General features: G+C 49.5%; 1 protein-coding gene across 1 annotated transcript in view; it reads left to right on the top strand.

Moving 5' to 3' along the window:
• Positions 1-21733, top strand: part of elp4 (elongator acetyltransferase complex subunit 4) — a 76950-nt gene that overhangs the window by 9074 nt on the left and 46143 nt on the right. The window contains exons 4-7 of the mRNA XM_035395101.1: positions 2470-2598; positions 7195-7334; positions 14087-14171; positions 19083-19268. Coding sequence (XP_035250992.1) covers positions 2470-2598; positions 7195-7334; positions 14087-14171; positions 19083-19268 — 540 coding nt within the window. The remainder of the gene's footprint in view (positions 1-2469; positions 2599-7194; positions 7335-14086; positions 14172-19082; positions 19269-21733) is intronic.

Genomic DNA, 21733 nt, shown 5'->3' on the forward strand with positions numbered 1-21733 from the left:
CGTGTGCTCAGTACATAAAGCATGCAGACACAGTGAAGAGCTTTAGTTGGTTTTAACCAAACGGTAAAAATGGGCATGAAGAATGATCTAAGCGACTTTGACCGTGGTATGATTGTTGGTGCCACGTGTTGGTGGTTCCAGCTTCTCAGAAGCAGCTGCCCTCCTGGGATTTTCGCACACTACGGTCTCTGGGGATTACAGAGAATGGTGCGATAAACAAAAAACATCCAGCGAGCGGCGGTTCTGTGGGTGAACACCTTGTTAATGAGAGAGGACGGAGGAGCAGGCGTGTTCAAGCAAACGGAAAGGCCACGGATAACAGCAGTTTAACGACGTAAGTGTGCTGAAGGACGTCTCTGAACGCAAAACGTCGATCCTTGAGGCGCACGGGCTACTGCAGCAGACCAGTTCTGTGTTCCAGTCCTGCCAGCCAAGAACAGGAAGAGGAAGCTACAATGGGCACGTGATCACCGAAACTGGGCGACTGAAGATGGGAAAAACATTGCCCGGTCTGGTGAATCACAATTTCTGCCTCGACGTGTGGACGGTAGGGTGAGAATTTGGCGTTAACGGCATGAATCCATGGGTCCATCCTACCGTGTCTCAGTGGTTCAGGCTGCTGGTGGTGTGATGGTAGCTAAACATGGTAGCTGACTGTGTGCTTCCCTTTATGGCCACAGTCTACCCTTTTTCAAACGGATGCTTCCAGTAGGATAATGCGCCATTTCACAAAGCATCATCTCAAGCTGGTCCCTCAAGCTCCCGAACTCTACCTGCCAGAACCCCGTACCACATGGATGCCTTCATTACAAGGCAGAGACAGAAAAAAAATAATAGGTTTGTGTGTGTGCGTGTGTGCATGTGTATGCATGTTTAGTGTGTGTGTGTGTGCATGTGTACCTGCTTGTTTGTGTATGTGTGTGTCTGTGTGTGCATGTGTGTATATGTTTGACTGTGTGTGTGTATATATGTTTGAATGCGTGCGTGCGTGTGTGTGCGCGCCTGTGTCTGTGTATATATGTTTGACTGTGTGTGAATATACACAGTATGTTTGAGTGTGTGCGTGTGTGTGCATGCGTGTGTATATATGTTTGAGTGCGTGTGTGTGTGTACGTGTGTGTGTATATATGTATGTTTGAGTGCTTGTGTGTGCGTGTGTGTGTGTGTGTGCTTGCTTGCTGTAGCGCAGCAGGTCCCTCTCCTGTGGAGTCCTGTCTCTGTCTCCTGTCCCGCTCTCTCACATTAATCCTGACAGCCGTACACAGAGCAGTCCTGTCCCAGAGGAGCCCCCCCTGTCACCGGGAAGAGAGGGGGCGGGGCGGCTCCTGAAGAAGCTCCGCCCCCGCTGGAGAGAGAGAGAGAGAGCGAGCGCCGCCGCCGCCGCGCTGGCCAGCCCAGCCCAGCGAGTTACGGGGACCTTTAATTACCCCAACGGCTGGGCACGGACCCGCCTTCCCCCTGATTGGCCTACGGCCGCTCGCAGCTCTAATGAGGGGCGCTGGCGCTGCGATGTGCGGAGGCGCTAATTCGAGGTGTTATTTGCTCGACAGTAGCTTGTTTTTTGTTATTGCGCACGGAGGATAGGGCTCCTCTGGGGGCTGGTACATCCAAGTTTGTGTACAGAGACCTGTGTTACTCCGGGCTGTGTCGTGGACCCAGTAACACCTCTTCTCCTCTTTCCTTTATTTGTTGAAGAAAGCCTCAGCTTTAACTTAGCGCATGTTCTATTAATAGGCTCTCTTACGAAGTGCAGGAAAGAAAAACAGCTTTTTCCTTTCCATAATTTCTCCAGGATGTTGATAGCGTTGAATGGGTGTTGTGTGAGAACGCAACTTTTTTTTTTTACTTCAACATTTAAACCCTAAAATAAAGAATTTGATTGGATATATGTGCATATCAGCCATTGAATGACCATTTTATATATTTCCGTACAGCTTGTCATTTTGTAAAGACATTGAATTTTCCCCTCCACACAATGTAAAATCAATTTCAATCTCCAATTATGTATACATATATAAAGTTAACCGACACAGGTATTCACTGAAGTTGCTGAACGCAAAATACCATTTTTCTCAGGCTTGTTATTCATAGCAATATATCCTTCACTGTACCAGTTATTACCATTAACCTTCTACTGTTATTTTGCAGCTGGAGTGGGATCAGCAATATGTGTCCCTTAATGGAAATTGAAATATAAAAATGATAAATATTATATATTTGAACTTGAACTTGAAAAATATGCAAATTATGCATTTATAAAATGCAATATATTGCAGTATTATACATCGTGTTTTCATAATGGTCATGTTGTGTTTAGCGACATTTGTATTTTTATATCAGTAAGTTGGTTTTCACATAGATATTTAGAGTTGCACTGTTATTGGTTGTATAGATTGAGAGTGTATGTTCCGTATACATGAGTAAACTGGCTTATGTTGACTATAATTTTTTAATGTATATTTTTTTTAGGAGCTCCCGGCACCAATACTGGACGACATCGCGAGCCCGAGAAGCGAGGAGGGTCAGGGGACATGTGACCCCGAGGCACCGGACTCCATGAAAATAGCCTGGCGCTACCAGAACCTTCCGAAAGTGCAGGTGATCACAGGTGTTTGCTTACTATGGCGTGTGAAGGGAGAACAGCGGGCTTTAAAGGCATACTATGCAGGATTTTTAACCTTGAAAATATTACAAAATAACCAAGCGAAGGCATATCTATGATGCACTGGCAATCTCTGTCTTTACGCACTTTCGTGCACTTTCAAATTTGCGCACCTTTACCTGTGTTTGATATTGTAAAATGTGTTTGGGACATTTCTGGGTGTGGCACTGTTTTCTGTGTGGGGAGGGGTGGGTGTGGTGATGCTACTTTGATTGTGAACACAGCCTATGAAATCCTGCATAGTATGTCTTTAAGGTAAGAAAACTGAACTACTCTTTGCCGTTGTTCACTTAATGTAGGTTAATGCTCATACAAACAAGAATAGAATTAAGCAAATGAGCTTTAAATTACTTTAAATGAACAACCGCAAAGAACCACAGGATTATTGGTTGCACCTGTTTACTATCTCTACAATCTGTTAATATTTGTTGCACCTATTTTATTAAGACTCCATTATATCACTGTATTTCAGTATTTATACCTTGTCATGTTTGTATCACCTTAACATGAATATACAATACCTGTAAACGTAACCTTATAACTGGTGAGGTTTCGATATAAGCTCTTTGAGCTTCTTATCTAACCTGCACATGTACTACTTTGTTTTATTTGTTGTATTTTTTTTTCTGTTACCGTGTGCAAATAAACTAAACTAAACTCGATCAGAAAACAAAAAATGAGAATGAAAAAGATTTAAAAAGCTAATCAGGCGTTTGGGGCTGGCGACCCTTTTTAACAGCTGTCACTCAAGTCTGCACTTTTGCACTTGCACTGTCACTCTTGGGATTATACTTTTCCCCCTCTGGGGAATTACTGCACTTTGATCCCTGATCTTTGTGCTTGTGTTTGCATTGTACGTCGCTCGGGATAACAGCGCTCTGCTAAGTGTCAGTAAAGTAAAGTATTAGCGTTATGCTAGCCCTCGTGGATCGTCAGGGTCCGCTCCAGGTGATTGACATGAGACGCCGTCCAGAGAGAGACAAGGCACCGGCTGTTAGCGCATCAGGTTTCCATAGCGATGAATGTTCCATCGCAGCGGCTGTACGGAGTCGACGAAGAGCTGCGCGTGAAGATGATTGAAGGCTTCAGCACGTATCTGCACGACTGCTTTGAGGGTGGCGCGTGTGGACTGTCTGATGACTGTGTGCTCTGTGCTAAACTTCGAGTCACAGTGTCAAACAGGTGTTTGATATTGTTCATTTTTGTGGAATATTTTTTCATTTTCGTAGTTGTTTTGAAAAACGTTGAATAATGTTGTGCAAGAAATGTGAACTAGATTAAGGGAGGGAAGGTGTACCATATTGATTTCTTTGCATTTAGATGGACTGGGCATAGACCACTTTGCTAAGCAGTGCCAAGAAAAAAAAAAAAACCAAAGCCGGATTTTAGAAAAATGAAAGACCACAATATCCTGTGTGGCTCAAATAGATGTTTCATGCAGAAATGACGTCTTAAAACTTAACGATTTTCTCCCCCATCACTTCCTCCTACTTCGCCCAATCTTCACGGTCCTCGAGGTGAGGTGGGAAAGCAAACATCCACATGGTCCATGAACCGCTTTAGTCCCCGTTCTGGAAAGTTCCTGCCCTCTTTTAGTTCCTACAACCCGGTGGAGAAGGGCCTATTATTAAGTCAATGTTCTGTGAATTCTTATAGTTATCAGTGGTGATGAGTTGATGTAAAGGTGGGGTGGGGCCTGGGTAAAAGTGAAGCTGATTGGCCCCTCAGTTAGTCCCTCCCCTCCCTTGCTCCCCGGTTGGTCGGGCATATGCAGGTCGGCCGGCCTTCGCTGTGTGAAAGTACGTCCCGTGCGCTCGAGCTTTCCCCCCCCTGCTCTCTGCGGGCGCTTCATCTCACTCCGCTGGCCGTGATTGGACAGGCACATGAGCAAAGGACCCCATGATGCATTGTTGCGTGACACGCCCGTTTTCTGTCTCTCGGGTTTTCTGCAGCCGCGCTCGGGTGCGAAACTCTGAATGGAGCCGGTGAAACCGTTTGTCCACGTGCTGAAGTGCGCGTGTGGAGAGCGCTTGTGATTTATGTCGAAACCCCTGAGCCCATTGCGGGTCGCCCTTTCGCCAGCCTATTTGACTCGCAGCGTTCGTTTCGCCCTCGCGAGCCGTTGACAACTTTTCGCCATCGCTATCGTCAGTTGGGGGAAAACGAAAAAAACAGACAAACCAATTGCGGCGCCTGCCGAACGTTTGTTCGGGTTTCGCCAACAAAAATATTTTCGTCTGTCGCTCATCTCCATTGAAAGCATACGGTGGGAGAAAAAAAAAAAATCTGTCAAGCTGTTTTAGCTTTTTTTGAAATTATTTTTTATAAGCCCGAGCCTAGGTTACGAACTGGTTGAGGCTACCGTTTAACCAAATTAGAAGGTGCGGCTCCTCCTGAATGAGCCAGTTTTGTGTACTCGGGGCAGTGTATAAACTGTCGCAGCACGAAATCAAGTTTCCACCTTGGCTCGACTCGAACCCGAGAGTTTCTGGCGCGTTAGTGTCGCAATTAGAGGCGGTCGGGAGCGAGAAGGTAGAGAAACGGCCGTCCCCGCCCGGCTGATGGATTTCATTCCCCTTTCTTCTCTCCCCCCACCGCCCCCACCCCCCCCCTCTCGGACCTGCGAGGAGGTGACAGGCGCGCAAGGCCCTAATCGCCACTGATAATAAATTTATCAACTCTTTAAACTTCCAAAAAGGGGATGAATGGGCCTGGCCCGGGCCCATTCAGTGCGGGGCAGATTACTCACGCTTAGCTGGGTCTAGGTAGGTTCCTGCAAGCTTCCCCGCCGGGCCTGGGAACGCGGCGCATTGAGGCGCTATTCAGACGGCCCCCCTGACACGGAGCACGCTTTTATTGCGCCGGGCTTTTTTTTTTATAGCCGCTAAATCCCGGACCCCGGCTTGTGTTTTTTTTTTTTTTTCTTTTTTTTTTTTTCTTCTTTCCGCGCGCTACACTCTTTCTTCTGCCCCCCCTAAGAAAGGTTATCCCCCGTACCTTAATCCATATTGCAATGTGGGATTAGGGACACCAGCGCACCCTCCCCCTTACCCCCCCCGCCCCCCCATCCCTCGAAGGATTCCCCTCGGAGGCCCTTGGAAACATCTCGTTTTATTTCCCCCCCCCTCCTCTCCTCTTTCTTCCCATCCCCCCCTTCTCCCCCCCCTCCCGACCGACTCCCCTCCCTTTGCGGGTCCTCACAAAGCGCCGATAGGCCTCGCCGGGGGGATTTGCATCTGAAATGGGCAACCCGGAGCTTTTCCTCAATGAAGACATCACATCAAAGTTCAGCCAGTCAAGGCCCTGCTAATACGTTAAGGAGGCCGGCCCGGCCACAATGGGGGGATGAGCCGCGACGGGTCGGCGCAGAAAAACGTAAAAGAGAGGGGGGGGGGGGGGGGGGGAGAGAGAAACGCATCGGGATCCTTTATCCAGATTAAGAGTAGATTAGGGCCCTGGCCGTGCCCCCCCCCCCCCCTCCCGCCCCCCCCAATCCCCGTTTAGTTTGAAATCTGAGGTGCGGCTCTCTTCTCTTTCTGGCCCCGCGCGCAACGGTTCTTTCTGTTTTCGCAAATCGCCTGTCCTCGTGTCGTCGGATTCCCTCCTAACCCTGGCTAAAAGTACAGGCGCGATGTCTTCTGTGTAATTTTCGTAGTCCTTACTGAGATTGCGGGAAGCATTTTCATGTGGTTTTAGGGGTGTTGTAGTTCTTTGGTTTACGCTAATTAGCATGCGTTCAAAGTTCTCCCTGTTGTTTGCTTGGCTAAACTGAGTCAACGGTTAATGACAAAGAGTGAAATTTGCATTACAACCCAGTCAGCAGCGTATATGGCCGTCTAATATGTGACACAAGATGTTTGCTTCAGTCAAGTGGTTACAAATAGAAGGCCCTTATGTGTAAGTAGGGACCTCAATTGTGAAGTCAGAAGTGAACTTATTTATGTAGTTATATTCGTATGTAGTTCTAAACATAGGTGTCATTTTTTGTATTTTATTCACAACTGCTAAATGGTCAACCAAGAAAATTGTGCAGTTAACACATAATTGTCAGTCATTATCACATTGTAGAAATAAAATTGCGTGAGCACATACTTCATTTCTGAAGCAGTGTATAAATAATGCTTTCTGTTTACGGGTATAAAGGACCAATGCTTAAAATCAGATTTTTCATTCTATGAACGTATTTTTCACTTCTAGTATTTGAGTCGATTATAAAGGAATGTTTTCACATTTTTGCTTTCGTAGGCACCTTGGCCCTGTTTTCAGTGAAAAACGGTTGTATTTAAAAAAATGATCTGTTCCATTCTAATCCAGACTGCTCCATCTTACGGATTCATTCATTTACCATTACCAGTGCAGCCACAGTAGAATACGCTGAATTGTTTTATTGAGCCGTTTTTGCAAGATGGCTGTGTTTTGAAAATCGCTCTTCCACGGAGCGGCATTACTCTTTTTTTACTCTTTGGCATTACACTTACTTACCCCCCCTAACACACCCCTACCCCCCCCTTCCCCCCCACGTCGTCCTGCAGACCGCTCTGGCCTCCTCCTCGCGGTTCGGCCACTACTACGACGTCTCCAAGACGATGGACCCCGAGATGCGGCAGACGGCCAAGTGCACCAGCTTCTTCCTTCCCCAGGAAGTCGCCCTTGGTTCCGCCGCAGAGCCGAGGTAAGCAGGGCGGGCGGGCGGGCGGGCGGGCGCTCGCTGTTCCGCGATTGGAATTCTGCTCGCTGCTTTCCCGCTAATTGCTTTAACGCATCGTTAGCGGGTCGGCCGTCTAATCGGTTAACGAAGGCAGTAAAATAATCTAAAACTTTCCTTTCCTTTCGAGAAACGTTTCTGTCTTTTAAAGCCGCAGATTGCTGAGTAAAAGGTTTGGCGAGTTTGGGCAAATAGAAGCGTGTTTGCCTTCGGGGGTTTTTTACGCTGTTTGTCTACCTTTCGTAATAAAACGTCGGGCCTTCCCTTTGCATTAGAAGAGGCCCCGGTCGGCAGGGCAAACAAATCAATCTGGACCACTTTACAGAGAAGAAAGTTTTATGAAGCTCTCCGTTTTATATCAGCAAACAAGAGTCTTTTAACAATTTATGCATTAAGCCATTAGGGTGGTAAAATGGCCCCTGGTTCGCGAGCCAGCGAGTACTGTGTTTGCTCACGAGGTAAAACGAGCTCAACCCGGAGAAAATAACATTTTCCATTGCCACGGCAAAATGTTAGACGGTGTTAAATGTTTGGACTCAAGCTCTTGCTTCTGTTGTTTTAATAATGCACGTGCTCTACAACCTTGGCGTCCTGGTCATTGGCAAACCATGAGGGAATTATGATTTTGTGATTTTTGTGACAAATATTTCTTTATTTTTTTAGTTTTATGAAGTGATGTCCTTTCCATTGTGAAGGTTTGGAAGATGCAGACAAGTAAAATGTTTTTTTTAAGCATGTGGTCATGGTTAACAAAAGTTTTTGTTAATTTCTGTGGCCTAGGCCTCCTGTAATCTGATTGGTTGGCTGCAGATCTCTGCCGCTCAATTTGATTGGCTGGGGGTGGTTTACTTTTTCAAGCACCCACCACAGAGACTCAGTGGCCACACCTTCCCCTGAATTGAACTTTCTCTTTTCCGTCCATATTAGTCTTCCCTCTGAACAAAACTTGCTTCAGTGGATTACAAGAACATCCACATAATGCGAAACAGCTTCTTATCGGCACTTTACAGTGCCTAAAACTGAACATGAGTTATGTCCTCAGTGTTTAATGTTACAGAAGGAAATTGGAATAGCTTTTAGCTACACTGCAACGTTATTTGGCAATTTTTGTTATAATTAGGGTAACTTATAATGTGCTATTGTGGAAAAAGTATTGCCAGATTGGCTCGTTGGCTGCCTTGCAATGCAAGCTTGCTATTTTGCTAGTTCAGCGGTAGCTATACATATGTACTATATAGCTACCATAATGCTTCCTGTAAGCTCGCTATAGCTAGATAACCTGTCATGCAGTGTAACTGCCACAGCACAAGAAAACAGCCTGGCCTCCCTGTTTGAATCAAATTCCCAGAATTGTATGTTGAATTTCATTGTATAAGTGAATGCTTTTTTGAGTTTACAGGTATTTAGCAGACGCTCTTATACTTACATTGGATACTTACATTGTGTCCAATTGTACAGCTCGATATATATACTGGAGCAATGCAGGTTAAGTACCTTTCTCAAGGGTACAACGGCAGTATCCTACCGGGGAATCAAACCTGCGACCTTTAGGCTACAAGACCAACTCCTTAGCCATTATACTACACTGCCGCCAATGAATGACAGGACTGGTCAGAACTGGCTGTAAATTGTGAGTAAGTAAGACTAGGGCCTTATTTTGGCACAAACTGGCCTGATACTGCTGTTATAGCAAAAAAAATATATATCAATACGTGCACATCCAAAACAGTGTTGCAGGACAGAATAACAGCATAGGTAAAGGCAGTCGAGTCTGCTCCCAAATAAGCCAAGAATCCATTTTAAAATAAACCACAAATTTCAACGTGTGCTCCATAAACCCGGGTTGCTATTTCAGGCAACATATTTCACCTTGGAAAATTTCTTGCCACTATACCACTGTCTCTTTTCTGGGACCAATTTATTTTTGTTTAAGCTCACTGGGCAATGCACAATCCTAGCCATCGGCCCCCACTAGCAACAAGCATATGGCTGTGTCTTGACTGAGTGGATGGAGGATTTGTCGGTCACACTTCACAATAAGGTCACATGAATTTGGTATGAACTAATGTAGTTGTTAACTGCTAACTACTGAAAACTTAACTTTGTTTGTAGCTTTGTTATTGTATTTGTACATTATGAATTCATGTTAACTAGCATTACTTAATGGCAATTCATATTGCGATTAAAAAGTTATTAACAGTTGATGCATAACTAATTATAGGTTTATCCCATGTTTTGACAATGTGTAAAAAAACAATGTAACAAATACATTAATGTATTTGTTACTTACATAAATTAAGCATGAAATTAATTTAGTATTTGTACATCATGAATTCATCTTAAAAACTACATTAATGTCAATTCATGTGATCTTATAGTAAAATGTTACCGATTTGTCTTCTAGCCACGTGCACAAATCCAATGCGGAAGAATTCATTTAGCACAGCAGTGATTCCTCCTCCGATGTCAGTCTGCAGTGGCTGAAATTGTAGTGTTTTAGTGCTGATTTGTTTTCCTAGTACTGTCGTAACTGTATCTAAACTAATAAATGAGAAATAGAATCCTAATTACCCATGTCATTTGCGTAAAGTTACTCCAAACAAAGTTACCCACATTATTACAAACTGTCAGTAGCTATTTATTGCCAGTTAGCGAGCATTAGTACTCGTAGCATTAGCTGCATTAGCTAGCTAACTACATGGCCAGTTAATAGCTGTAGCTGGAAACGGCAGTTGCTGTTAGTGAGCTAGCAAATAGGCAACTATGGATAAAATAGCCAGCTTCCTGTATTCTCCTATGTAACATGCATTCTAAAGGCTAATGATGACACGGCACAGAATGGAACAATTTGTTTTTTAGTTTTTAGAGCAATTCGAATAGGTTATCAAGCAAACAATGATGGGCTTCTCGCAAATCTCTGTGGGAAGAGGTTAGCTTTAAGGGTAGTGTGTGTGAGTTGTCAAGTCCTCTTGACTAGCAAGTAGAAAGTATACATATATTTCTGGAATACAGCATACTTGCATATGAAATTGTACCTGCTAAATAGTGTGCAGGACTGTTAGTATGCAGTACATACTTTAAATTTAAAGTGCGTAGTGTGCGTTTTTGGTCACAGCCATAGGCGCTACCTTCTTCGTGGTTGGGCCGGGGAGGGGGTTTCCATTTTGGGGGAGATTAACTCGATGCTTACGAGGGCAGCTGTCTCCGAAGGCAGGAGATGGCGAGATGGCCGTCTTTGAGACAGAAGGCGGCCGCCGTTTCTATTTTACGGAAGATAACAGTCCGCTAACCGTAACACCGCTTCAGTACTTTTGGGTGCAGTGCACCATCCTTCACCTCTCGTCGAAATCCATCGGCGCTGTGTAGCACATCGCTGTCTGTCCCCAGTTATTCTTTAGACCCCCGGGGGGGTTTAGAGAGCTGCCATTTGCTAAATTTCAGACGGACCGTAATATCCCTCGAAGAGGGAGCGCGCCAGCCAGACGAACGTGACAGCTCGCCGACTACAAACGAATCGTTTAGCTGCGGCCTCTTGCACGTAGCCAGCTGCCCCGTGTAGTTTTTTTTTTCCCCTGACTATTAAATTGGGAGATTTCATGATAAGGTATAATTGGTATGAATTGCTCTCTAGGTGACACCTAGACCCTGTTGCTTAAATAGAGGCTTTTGCTATGCAGGCTTGCGTTTTGCCGAGCGCTCCAGTGCCGCTGGTTCCGGGGCCGCAGTCTTAATTAGCTCACGCGTTCGCTCGCGTGGATCATCACCTGGCCCTCGTCATTATCTGCACGAAATGAGCTCAGTGGGAAGACCATGATACAATTTATTAAACACAATGGCGGCTGTGGGGGGAAGTGTGTGCTTCTCTTCCCCAAACGTGGAACGAGAGATGGGGGGGTGGGGGGTGGGGGGGTGGTGGTGAGCACAAAAAAAAAAGATCTTTTAAAAAATTTTATTCAGGGCAAATGAATGGTGTTTAGCTCAGCGGGGTTAGAGGGCACTATTGTTTGGGGAAATCTGAATGTGATTCGGTCTTTAACGGGGTCAGTCGCTCTCCACGGTTTGAGTCAGGGGCCCGCCACTCAAACGTGTGTTTGTGTAACAAAATGGAGCGTTCGGATAAGCCGTGCTTGACGACAGCCGGAAGGACTCGCGAGCACCGCGTACCACGGAAGGGAGCATGGAAACGCACACAGTTTGACAGCGTGCGCTGTGGAGACTTGTTAAAAAAAAAATGAAGACTGTATTTTTGCTACCGGGGAAAGGCATTAATGTGACCCAGGTTTTTTTTTTTGTTGTTGTTGCATCTTGTGCGTTGTGAAATTTTAAGAACGTTCACTCCAAGCTCGAAAATGGCCTCACTTCCCTAAGTTGAAGGATGCATTTGACATTTAACAAATGTCACCTGTCGATACAGTTTAAAATCAAATTTTTTATATAAAAGGCTGGAGTGCCCCAGACTCATTATCACATGCTGAATGACTTAATGATGTCACCAGGTTTTTTTAAATCGTATTTATCAACCCTGTTTCTGCATTAAAGGATAGCCAATGACATTTAAGCTTTTTGTTCATAAATGCTTAAATCCTGTTTATCTTATATTCTGACATACTTTATGCAAAAAAGGTGTAGTTTAATTCCCTAATTAAGGTTGTCGTATAGTAAATGTTATTGTAAATGTCAGTGTTATTGGGACTATCCCAACAAATTGTATGAAATGCAAATTGTGTTGTGCCAGTAACTGTCACAAATGCAGTCAGCCCTTTCTAATATCACATATGATTCCAGAAGGTCTTTTTAAAGGCTCATTGTTTGTTGTCCCTTTCCTAGAAGATCTGTAGGTGCCTGTGGGAAAACAGTCAGGTCGCAGAGCGAGGGAAGGATGAACACAGCGAAAGAGAAGGTCTCAGTCAGCTGCTGGGAATGAAAGAGAGACAGAGGGAGGTAGAGGGGAAACAAGAGGAAGCGAGGGGTAGGTGGATAGGTTGAGAGGGAGATGGAGAGAGGGGAACGAGAGCAAGTGGGAGAGGTGAATGGGGGAGGGAGGGAGGGGGGAAGGAGGGGGGGGCAGAATGAAAACGGGGGGAGGAAGTGATGCGGACAGTGAGAGATTAGAGAGAACAGCGATCAGGTGTGTGTGTACGTGTGTGTGTGCATGTGCTTGTGATGTGTACTTGTGTGTGCGTGCGTGCGTGCGTGTGCACGCGCATGCATGTGTGTGTGCGTGTGTGTATGTGTGTATGTATGTGTGTGTGTGTATGTGAGTGTGTGTGTGTGTGTATGTGTGTGAGCGTGTGCGTGCGTGTGCATGTGTGTGTGTGTGCATGCATGTGTGTGTATGTGTGTGTGTGTGCGTATGCGTGTGTGTGTGTGTACGCGCGTGTGTGTGTACGTGTGTGTGTACGTGTGTGTGTACGGGCGTGTGTGTTTGCGCGCACATGCATGTGTGTGCACGCGTGTGTGCATGTGTGTGTGTGTGTGTGTGTGTGCGTGTGAATGCATGTGTGTGTACGTGTATGTGAGTGTGTGTGTGTGTGTGTGTGTGTACGTGTGTGCGTGCCTATGCGTGTGCTAGAGCCCGTCATTAGCGCCGTGCCCGTGGTGCCTGCTTTAATGCAGAAACGCCGCGCCGTTGTCGTCCTCTGAGCTCCTCCGTTAAGTCGTTCGCTTCGCTGGCGGTGAGCGAGGCCGTCGTAACGAAGCCGCCCCCCGTCCCGGCTGAGTCCCGCCGCTCGCTGAGTCCCGCCGGCGCCGCGGGGCGAGCTCACGGCCCACGATCACAGCCCCCTCCTCTCAGAGCCCTAAATTGATTAGTTAATGTGACTCATCGATATTTTCCGTTAACTCCTGAGGGCGCAGAAGACAGTGTTAGGTGCTGCTCTCAGCGAGACCGTTGCAGTTATTAGTGACCTGCGGCATGGACGAGAGTGTTATGCTCGGTGCTGTTCTCCATCCGCAGACCACGTTATTTTGAGGTGTTTTCTTTGCGGGAACAGGGTTGGAAAGTGTGTTTTTCAGACTGTTAAGGGCTCAGGGCTGTAACGCAGATTTAATCGATCGCTTTTAAGTGTCAGTAACGCTCAGCTGAAGCATTTTGCTCATTTCAGGTCGTCTCTAGCAATTGGCACTCCAGATATTTTGCCTCTTTGGAACTCTGTTAGTCAGTCATTTTGCTTTGGAAACTCACACATCCCAGGGTTGACTGTCAGGCCTCTTTTGTCAGACCTCAACACGTAGTGCTAATTGACATATATGATTCATCTCTATATCTGCCTTTGTAATTGTAATTTAGCTGCTTCAGTGTTAGTCCTTTTTTCATGTGGGTTTTCTGTTTATTTTGTCCAATATCTGTGTGTGTGTAAATACATTTTTGCTTCTGCTATTCTGCTTTGTTAATTTAATTATTTTTAATGAATAATTAATGGCTGTATTGAGACATTCTCCGCTAGGACATCTGTCCTAGTCGCGCTGATCTGTAATGGTTTATACTCTTTTGTCTGCTTTCTCACTGTGGTTAACGTCACTTGTGCTTTATAAATAAAGTTGACTTGACCTTTTGAAACGGTTCCGTCACCGAGTCTGCATGGACAGAACCGTGTGATGTCATCGACTGTGATGTCACAGCTGTTACTCCAGGTTCAGTTGCTTTGCAGGGGCAGGGCAGAGCTGGGTTTTCGGGGGATTGTCCGTGTGACCGCGCTCCTCCTGTGTGTGTCCCGCAGCCAGATGATCGAGGGGTACCGCGCCCTGCTCCTGTCCATCCAGGGGGCCATCCGCAGCCAGGGCTTCGACGGATCCACCCCCCAGGTAAGGTGCTCCGGGGCCCGCCCCCTTTCCCCGAACCCCCCCCGCCCTCCTCGAACATCCGCCGCCTGGTAATCAGGCACCTAATGTTGTTTTTTCTTGCCGCGCTCCGGCGGGGGGGCCCCCTGGGAGCCCCCCCCCCGCCGCGCCGACGGCGAACGGGCCGTTTCCAGGCGCCTCCCAGGCGTAAACAAGGGAGGAAGAAACAGATCGTCGGCAATACGCTCGCTCTCATTAACCCCCCCCACCCCCCCCCCCCCCAAATCCCAGTCTGCCACCCCCGCCCGCGACTCCCCGAGCGCCCTCGACGCCGTCCTCCGCTTCTCTCTGCGCGGTTTGGGATGAGAGCCCCGCGCCGCCTAGCCGCGCCGCCTACCCGCGCCGCGCTAGCCCCTTCCCTCGACGCGACCGCGAGACAGTAAATCACAGCGTCGTTCGTTAGCGCGGAACGCGGCTCGCGGCGCTCGCGTTCGACGGGTTAGCCTCGTCGCTACGCGGCTGGATTCCAGCGGGGTCGCGCTGGTTAGCTAACCAGCGCAGGGTTTTAACCAGCCTGTGAATTCGGTTAAGAGGCCGCGTCTGCGTCGGCGGCGTCTTGCTTGACGGGCGACGCGCGTAGCGCGGTCTGTCTGGCGGCCGTATCTCAAAGCCGTACGCGAAGCCCCCGGTGCGGCGCCTTCTGGCCCGTAATCCTTTCGTCTTTCCTCATTTCTGAATAAAGGGGAAAACACGAAATCACGTCTGCTCTCCTTTAAAAAATAAGAAAATTAAAAAACAACGAAAGAAATGCTTGGGCTGTGAGTGCACCACCGTCTGGACTCTAGGCCTGGTTTGGAAAACCCAGCCCGTCACTCTTCGGTGCTGCCGAGCGACCTCGACGCTCGGGCGACATAGCTCAGGAGGTAAGACCGATTGTCTGGCAGTCGGAGGGTTGCAGGTTCGATCCCCGCCCTGGGTGTGTCGAAGTGTCCTTGAGCAAGACACCTAACCCCTAACTGCTCTGGCGAATGAGAGGCATCAGTTGTAAAGCGCTTTGGATAAAAGCGCTATATAAATGCAGTCCATTTACCATTTACCAAAAAGAAGCGGCGAACCGGACGGACCGACCCGACGTTGAAGAAATGTTTTCGATTTAAGCGGCGCACACACGGCGCTCTGTTTGAAATGAGAAGCGTCAGCGGAAGCTTGCAGCGGGCTCTGGAGGTTCTGCTTTAAGCTGTCTGATGTGCGTCCGGATGCCGCCTCGTTACCTCGAGATTCACATTACTTTATCGAGACCGTAAGACTTTCACGTAAGAACGAGCAGATTTTCGAAAGAGAGCCTTTCGCCGCGCGTTTGTACAAGGTACGGTGAAAAGGATTATCTGGGCTGAATTCGTGCCCTGTCGAGCCTTGGCCTCGGATGCTACGCCCTGACTTTCGTCACCGTAGTTTAAAGTGCATCTGGAAGGCCTGCGTCAGGGCTGCCTGACCCCGTTCCTGGAGATCTGCCGTCCTCTATGGTTTTCATTTCAACACTAATTTGGCTCACCTGACTCTGCTAATTAGCAGCTGAATGAGCTCTCTAGCTGTTGAATGAGGCGTGCTTTGTTAGGGCTGGAGTGAAAACCTACAGGACGGTAGATCTCCAGGGACAGGGTTGGGCAGCCTGGCTCTGGGTAGTTGATCAGGTGACGCGTCAGCCGCTGGAATGTGATGCGGACGTACGCACGAGAGGCGGGACAAACCAGGCGCCGAACAAGAAGTGTATCGGGGTCCATAGCGACGGTACTGCTCGCATTAAATCTTGAAGTGAGGCATTTCCCCTGCTTTCCTGCTAGCTAAAATCAGCATGTCTGCCTTTGGGTGACATCACAGGTTAAATGACCCTGGGAGTGGTTGAGCTTTGTGTTGCTGCCACGCCTCTGAATTGCTATTGCGTGTGAATAGAAAACCGCGCGTTCTCACTTGGTACATTAAGTGTCCTGCATGTAGTGTTCAGGGGGAGTTGCTATGAAGCTGAACACTCTGACACGAAGTGTTCAGTTGGGGTGGGGGGGGGGGTGGGGGGGGGGGGGGGTGGAGGGGGGCATTTGGGGCAGAGTGGGGCTCGAAGACGGCGCAGTAGACGTGTACTTCCTGCTGGGAGGGCAGCCCTCTGGAGGAGTAAATTGGTCCCTGACAGGCACCTCAATGCTCCCCCCCCCCCCCTTTTCCCCTGAGATCGTCATGGCAACAGGCATGTCATAACAGTTCCCACAGTGTCGCCGGTCCTGGAGAACTCCAACATGCTGACAGCTCTCCTCTGAGCTCCTTTCTGCAGTGCACACACACACACACACTCACTCAGACACACATACACACTCAGACACACACACACGCAGACACACACACACACTCAGACACACACGCACACACGCACACACTCAGACACACACACACACACACTCAGACACACACTCAGACACACACACAGACACACACACACGCAGACACACACACACACTCAGACACACACACACACACACACTCAGACACACACACACACACGCACACACACACACACACTCAGACACATGCACAGACACACACACACACTCAGACACACACACACACACGCACACACACACACACACTCAGACACATGCACAGACACACACACACACACACACACACTCAGACACATGCACAGACACACACACACACACACTCAGACACACACACACACACACCCAGACACACACACACACACACTCAGACACACACACACACACACACACACACACACACACACTGTCCCCGTCTCTCGTGCGCACACACACACACGCACAGAGCGGTTGAGAGAGAGCTGCAGGGTGGCTCCTGGTCTCTGGGAACCACTGAGGTCTGGCCTGCCGTAGAGCCGCAGACCCGCACAAACAATGAGGTTTATTTGTGTAAGATGTCCCTGCTCGATGGGCAGAAACTGGCCCAGGGTCCGAGTGTGTAGGAAGGCCTGTCAGGGACAGCCATTGTGTAGTAAGCAGTGTACGCTGTTTGGAGCTGCTGCAGACAAGCTGGACCCCCTGTTATTGTGCTGGAAATGTGAATCTTACATGGTTTTGACATTTGCAAGTCTGAAGGGGAAAGTTGGCTTTTGCCATATTTAACTGTTTTTGCTTTGTTAGCTTGTCCTGTGCCTAGCCAACAGAAAACATTTTGCTAAACCTTCTTTCAACGCTACAGGAGCATTGCGTGAACGTCAGGTGTCTGTTCTGTAGTAGGCTGCGTAGATGGGGAAAATGAAATTGACAATCTTCTGTGAACCTTCCTCAAGTGGACTTTTGTTTTTGGAGTGTTCAGTGGAACGCAGGTAAAGACCTTCGGCGCGGATTCATTTCGAGAACACCGAAATAACCCCCGGATCAGACGTCGAGCACAGAAGCTCAGAATGAACACGGCGCAATCCTTTCAAATTGCTGCAGTTACACCAGCAGTACCGAGAGCATTTCACGTGTTAACAGGTCGGGTGCCACGTAAGCCATCCGTGAATGGATCGCACGTGCGATCTGTGAAAGAAATCGGAACGTGTGAGAAGCGTATAGGCGTGTGTGTTTTTTTTCCACTCTGTAGGCGGAAGCCCAGTCGGTGTTTGGTTTTGCCGAGTTTTGCCTGGCTGAAATGAGGTCACGTGGGTAATTCCGTGGGGGTGAGGGGGGCGGGGGGGGTGGCGGCGTGGGGGGCGGAGACTCGTTGGCGGGACTGATCTTTTCTCTCGCGGGAATCGACTGCGATGGCCTGGAGGCGCTTGGCCCCGGGGCGAGCGGGACATCCCGCCGGGCGATGCCCCCCTCTTCCCCCCCCTCCCCCTCCCCCTCTTCTTGGCTCGTTTCTTCGTCTTCGGTCAAGAGCCAGCTCTAAAGACCCCGCCGGGGCTGGCGTGCCAAAATAAAAGCGCCCCTCTCCTTTTGTGGAGGCGGCAGACATTTCGGAAAAAGGCGAGTCCAGACGGCTCCTCGCCGGCCTCATTGTGGACCTGTCCCCGGCGGCTCCGCGGCCCCAACGGGTTGGGGGCCCCGGTCGCTGCGGGCTCCGGGGGGGGGGGGGGGGGATCGGCGACACTCGCCCGCGGGGTTCTCGGACGGAGCTCACGCAAAAAAGCCGGAAAGGTACGGGCGGCGGTACGGGCGGGGAGCGTAGCCCCTTCTCTGTGCCACGGCTCCGCCCCACTGGCTGACATTACGCGACATTTATTTGGCAAGCGCTCGCGTCCAACGCGACGTACGATAAGCGTATACCGGCAGTCATTGGAGGAACTACAGAGCACTGGTCCAATAAGATACAGTTCTCATGAAGTATCAGTTGTCCATAGCCATGAACCTTAACTCTGGTTCACGTGGCAAGCATAGACTAAGTCAGTAAAGTTATAGCAAGTCAAACTAGAAGTGAGGCATTATTACTCGAGATATGATAAAGAGCTACAACATCTAGATCAATGGTCTCCAACCCTGGTCCTGGAGAGCTACAGGGTCTGCTGGTTTTCATAGTGACTCTGCACTTCATGGATCAATTAGAGCAGTTGATTACATAGTTAACTCAACTCACCTGGTGTCTTGGGTCTCAATTGGGTGCTGATTTTAAGGTGAAAACAGAAAACCAGCAGACCCTGTAGCTCTTCAGGACCAGGGTTGGAGACCACTGTTCTAGATGATGGTGCCTGTGCAACATAAGTGCTGCATGAAGATACAAGGGAAACATTAAAGTTGTGCTAGAAGTTTCTAGAAGTTGTGCTAGAATAAGTGCTAGTGCTAGAAGTGCGAGAAGTCGAAAATGCGAGGACACTAGTGGTGTTAGAGCGATATTCCAAAATGCATTCCAAACCCAAATCTGTCTGGGGGTCGGGCGTGACCCTGCTGACGCCCGTCCCCCGTCCCCTGTCCCCCGTCCCCTCGGCAGAAGTCCCGGAACGTCCTGCGGATCGGGCTGCGGTCCCTGGGCTCCGCCCTGTGGGGGGACGACGTCTGCTGCTCGGAGAGCCCCGCCCACGCCGCCGCCCTCGCCACCTTCCTGTACGGCCTCCGCGCCCTGCTCCGCTGCTCGCTCTCCGTCGCCATGGTGACCGTGCCCGCGCACCTCGTGCAGGTAGGCCCGCCCCCCGCCCAACGCCTGTGTGTGTGTGTCTGGCTGACAGAGGACAGGTCCTGTGTGTGTGTTTGGCTTACAGAAGACAGGTCCTGTGTGTGTGTCTGGCTTACAGAGGACAGGTCCTGTGTGTGTGTCTGGCTTACAGAGGACAGGTCCTGTGTGTGTGTCTGGCTTACAGAAGACAGGTCCTGTGTGTCTGTCTGGCTTACAGAGGACAGGTCCTGTGTGTGTGTCTGGCTTACAGAGGACAGGTCCTGTGTGTGTGTCTGGCTTACAGAGGACAGGTCCTGTGTGTGTGTCTGGCTTACAGAGGACAGGTCCTGTGTGTGTGTCTGGCTTACAGAGGACAGGTCCTGTGTGTGTGTCTGGCTTACAGAAGACAGGTCCTGTGTGTGTGTCTGGCTTACAGAGGACAGGTCCTGTGTGTGTGTCTGGCTTACAGAGGACAGGTCCTGTGTGTGTGTCTGGCTTACAGAAGACAGGTCCTGTGTGTGTGTCTGGCTTACAGAGGACAGGTCCTGTGTGTGTGTCTGGCTTACAGAAGACAGGTCCTGTGTGTGTGTCTGGCTTACAGAGGACAGGTCCTGTGTGTGTGTCTGGCTTACAGAGGACCGGTCCTGTGTGTGTGTCTGGCTTACAGAGGACAGGTCCTGTGTGTGTGTCTGGCTTACAGAGGACAGGTCCTGTGTGTGTGTCTGGCTTACAGAGGACCGGTCCTGTGTGTGTGTCTGGCTTACAGAGGACAGGTCCTGTGTGTGTGTCTGGCTTACAGAAGACAGGTCCTGTGTGTGTGTCTGGCTTACAGAGGACCGGTCCTGTGTGTGTGTCTGGCTTACAGAAGACAGGTCCTGTGTGTGTGTCTGGCTTACAGAGGACCGGTCCTGTGTGTGTGTCTGGCTTACAGAAGACCGGTCCTGTGTGTGTGTGTTTGTGCTGTGCGTGTCGCGTTCGTCTGTATGTGTGCGTGTGCGTGTGTGTGTGTGTGTGTGCGTGTGTGTGTGTGTGTGTATGTGCGTGTGTGTGTGTGTGTGTGTGTGCGTGTGTGTATGTGTGTGTGTGTGTGTGTGTGTGCGTGTGTGCGCGTGCGCTCTGCATGTGTCAGCGGCTCCCAGAGCGTGCCCGGTCTGGGCTGCGCACAGAGTCTGGGGTCGGCGTGCGCAGACGGAGTCATCTGCTCAGGCATATGGGGGCTTTGGCCGCTGCAGACAGCCGGGTGCAGACAGGCCGCCCCACGTCCAAACATGGGCATGGGCTCGGTCGCGAAACCCGGAACCATGCGCGCGCGACAGGGAAAGGGAGGAGGAGACGCGGCTCGCTTCGCGGAAGCTGAGTGCTTGTCCTTCATTTTTAATGGGCCCCGGGCCAGCGTCGCGCGTTAGCGACAGGCGCGGGGTTTCCGAGATACCGTGACCGAACGAAGGGGCATAGGGGTAGAGGGGGCGGGGGGCGCTCACCCGGGTCCGGCCAGGGGCCCCCGCCGCTGCCGCCCCCAGAGCTTCTGGGAGAACCCGGCGAGCGGCTCGCCAAATGGCGGGCCAAGCGCGTCCCGGGCCGGGAACCTTCTGGAAGCCCGGGAGGAGCCGGAGCGGCGTTAGCGGCGTTAGCGGCCAGCTTTCAGACGGGAACAGTTGGGGTGGGGAGGGTCGCTGTGGGCGGGGTGGGGAGGGTCGCGGTGGCAGGGGGCGGGGGGAGAAGAGGGGGGGGGAGGTTTGGGGGAGAACAGCCACTCCCGTCTGCTCTGAGAGATGCTGGTTACAGGCCAGCAACCCGGCGACAGAAGCCCTCTCGCTGTGGAAGACAGTGGCCATCTTCCAGTTTAAGTTACTTTTTGGCTGGACTGCAACAGCGGGGTTTCAAGTGCGTTATTTTTGAGAAATTGAGCAGTTATGCTGTGTGTTATTAATTTGGTGGTTTGCGTTGTTTTGAGGTAGTTCAAGTAATTCGCCCTTACACAAGTTTTTTAAATTTATTTTAATTCTAAGTCAGTGTTCTAGAACTCCATTGCTTTCAGTTGCCAGTAGTGATTGTGACATCAGCATTAGAATGTTCGGTTATGATCATACTCATGACATGTTTGCGATCATACATCATAACCATTTGGAAAGCAGGCTTTCTGGAATGTTTTTTTTTCCCCCTCCCCAAAGTTTTAAGTCAGTGTTCTAGAACGCCATTGTTTTCAATGACCAGTAATGAATGTTAGATCAGCATTAGAATGTTCAGTTAAGAACATTCCAGTCACATTTTAACACCTTAAAGGGTTAAATCTGAACTCGGAGCTACCCCAGACTAGCCATCGGCGCACCGGCAGAGTGCAGGGACGAGACTTCATGTAAGTTAGCCATCAATTATTGATGCTGGATTTCACCGGCTAATACGTGCTATTAAAGCAGCAGAAACACAGCCCACTGCGCCCTTCCACCTGGCTGTTTGAGGTCATTAGAGTGTGAGAGGCCCGCGAGGCG

Source organism: Anguilla anguilla, chromosome 16 (assembly GCF_013347855.1).
Source record: "Anguilla anguilla isolate fAngAng1 chromosome 16, fAngAng1.pri, whole genome shotgun sequence".
Taxonomy (NCBI): domain Eukaryota; kingdom Metazoa; phylum Chordata; class Actinopteri; order Anguilliformes; family Anguillidae; genus Anguilla; species Anguilla anguilla.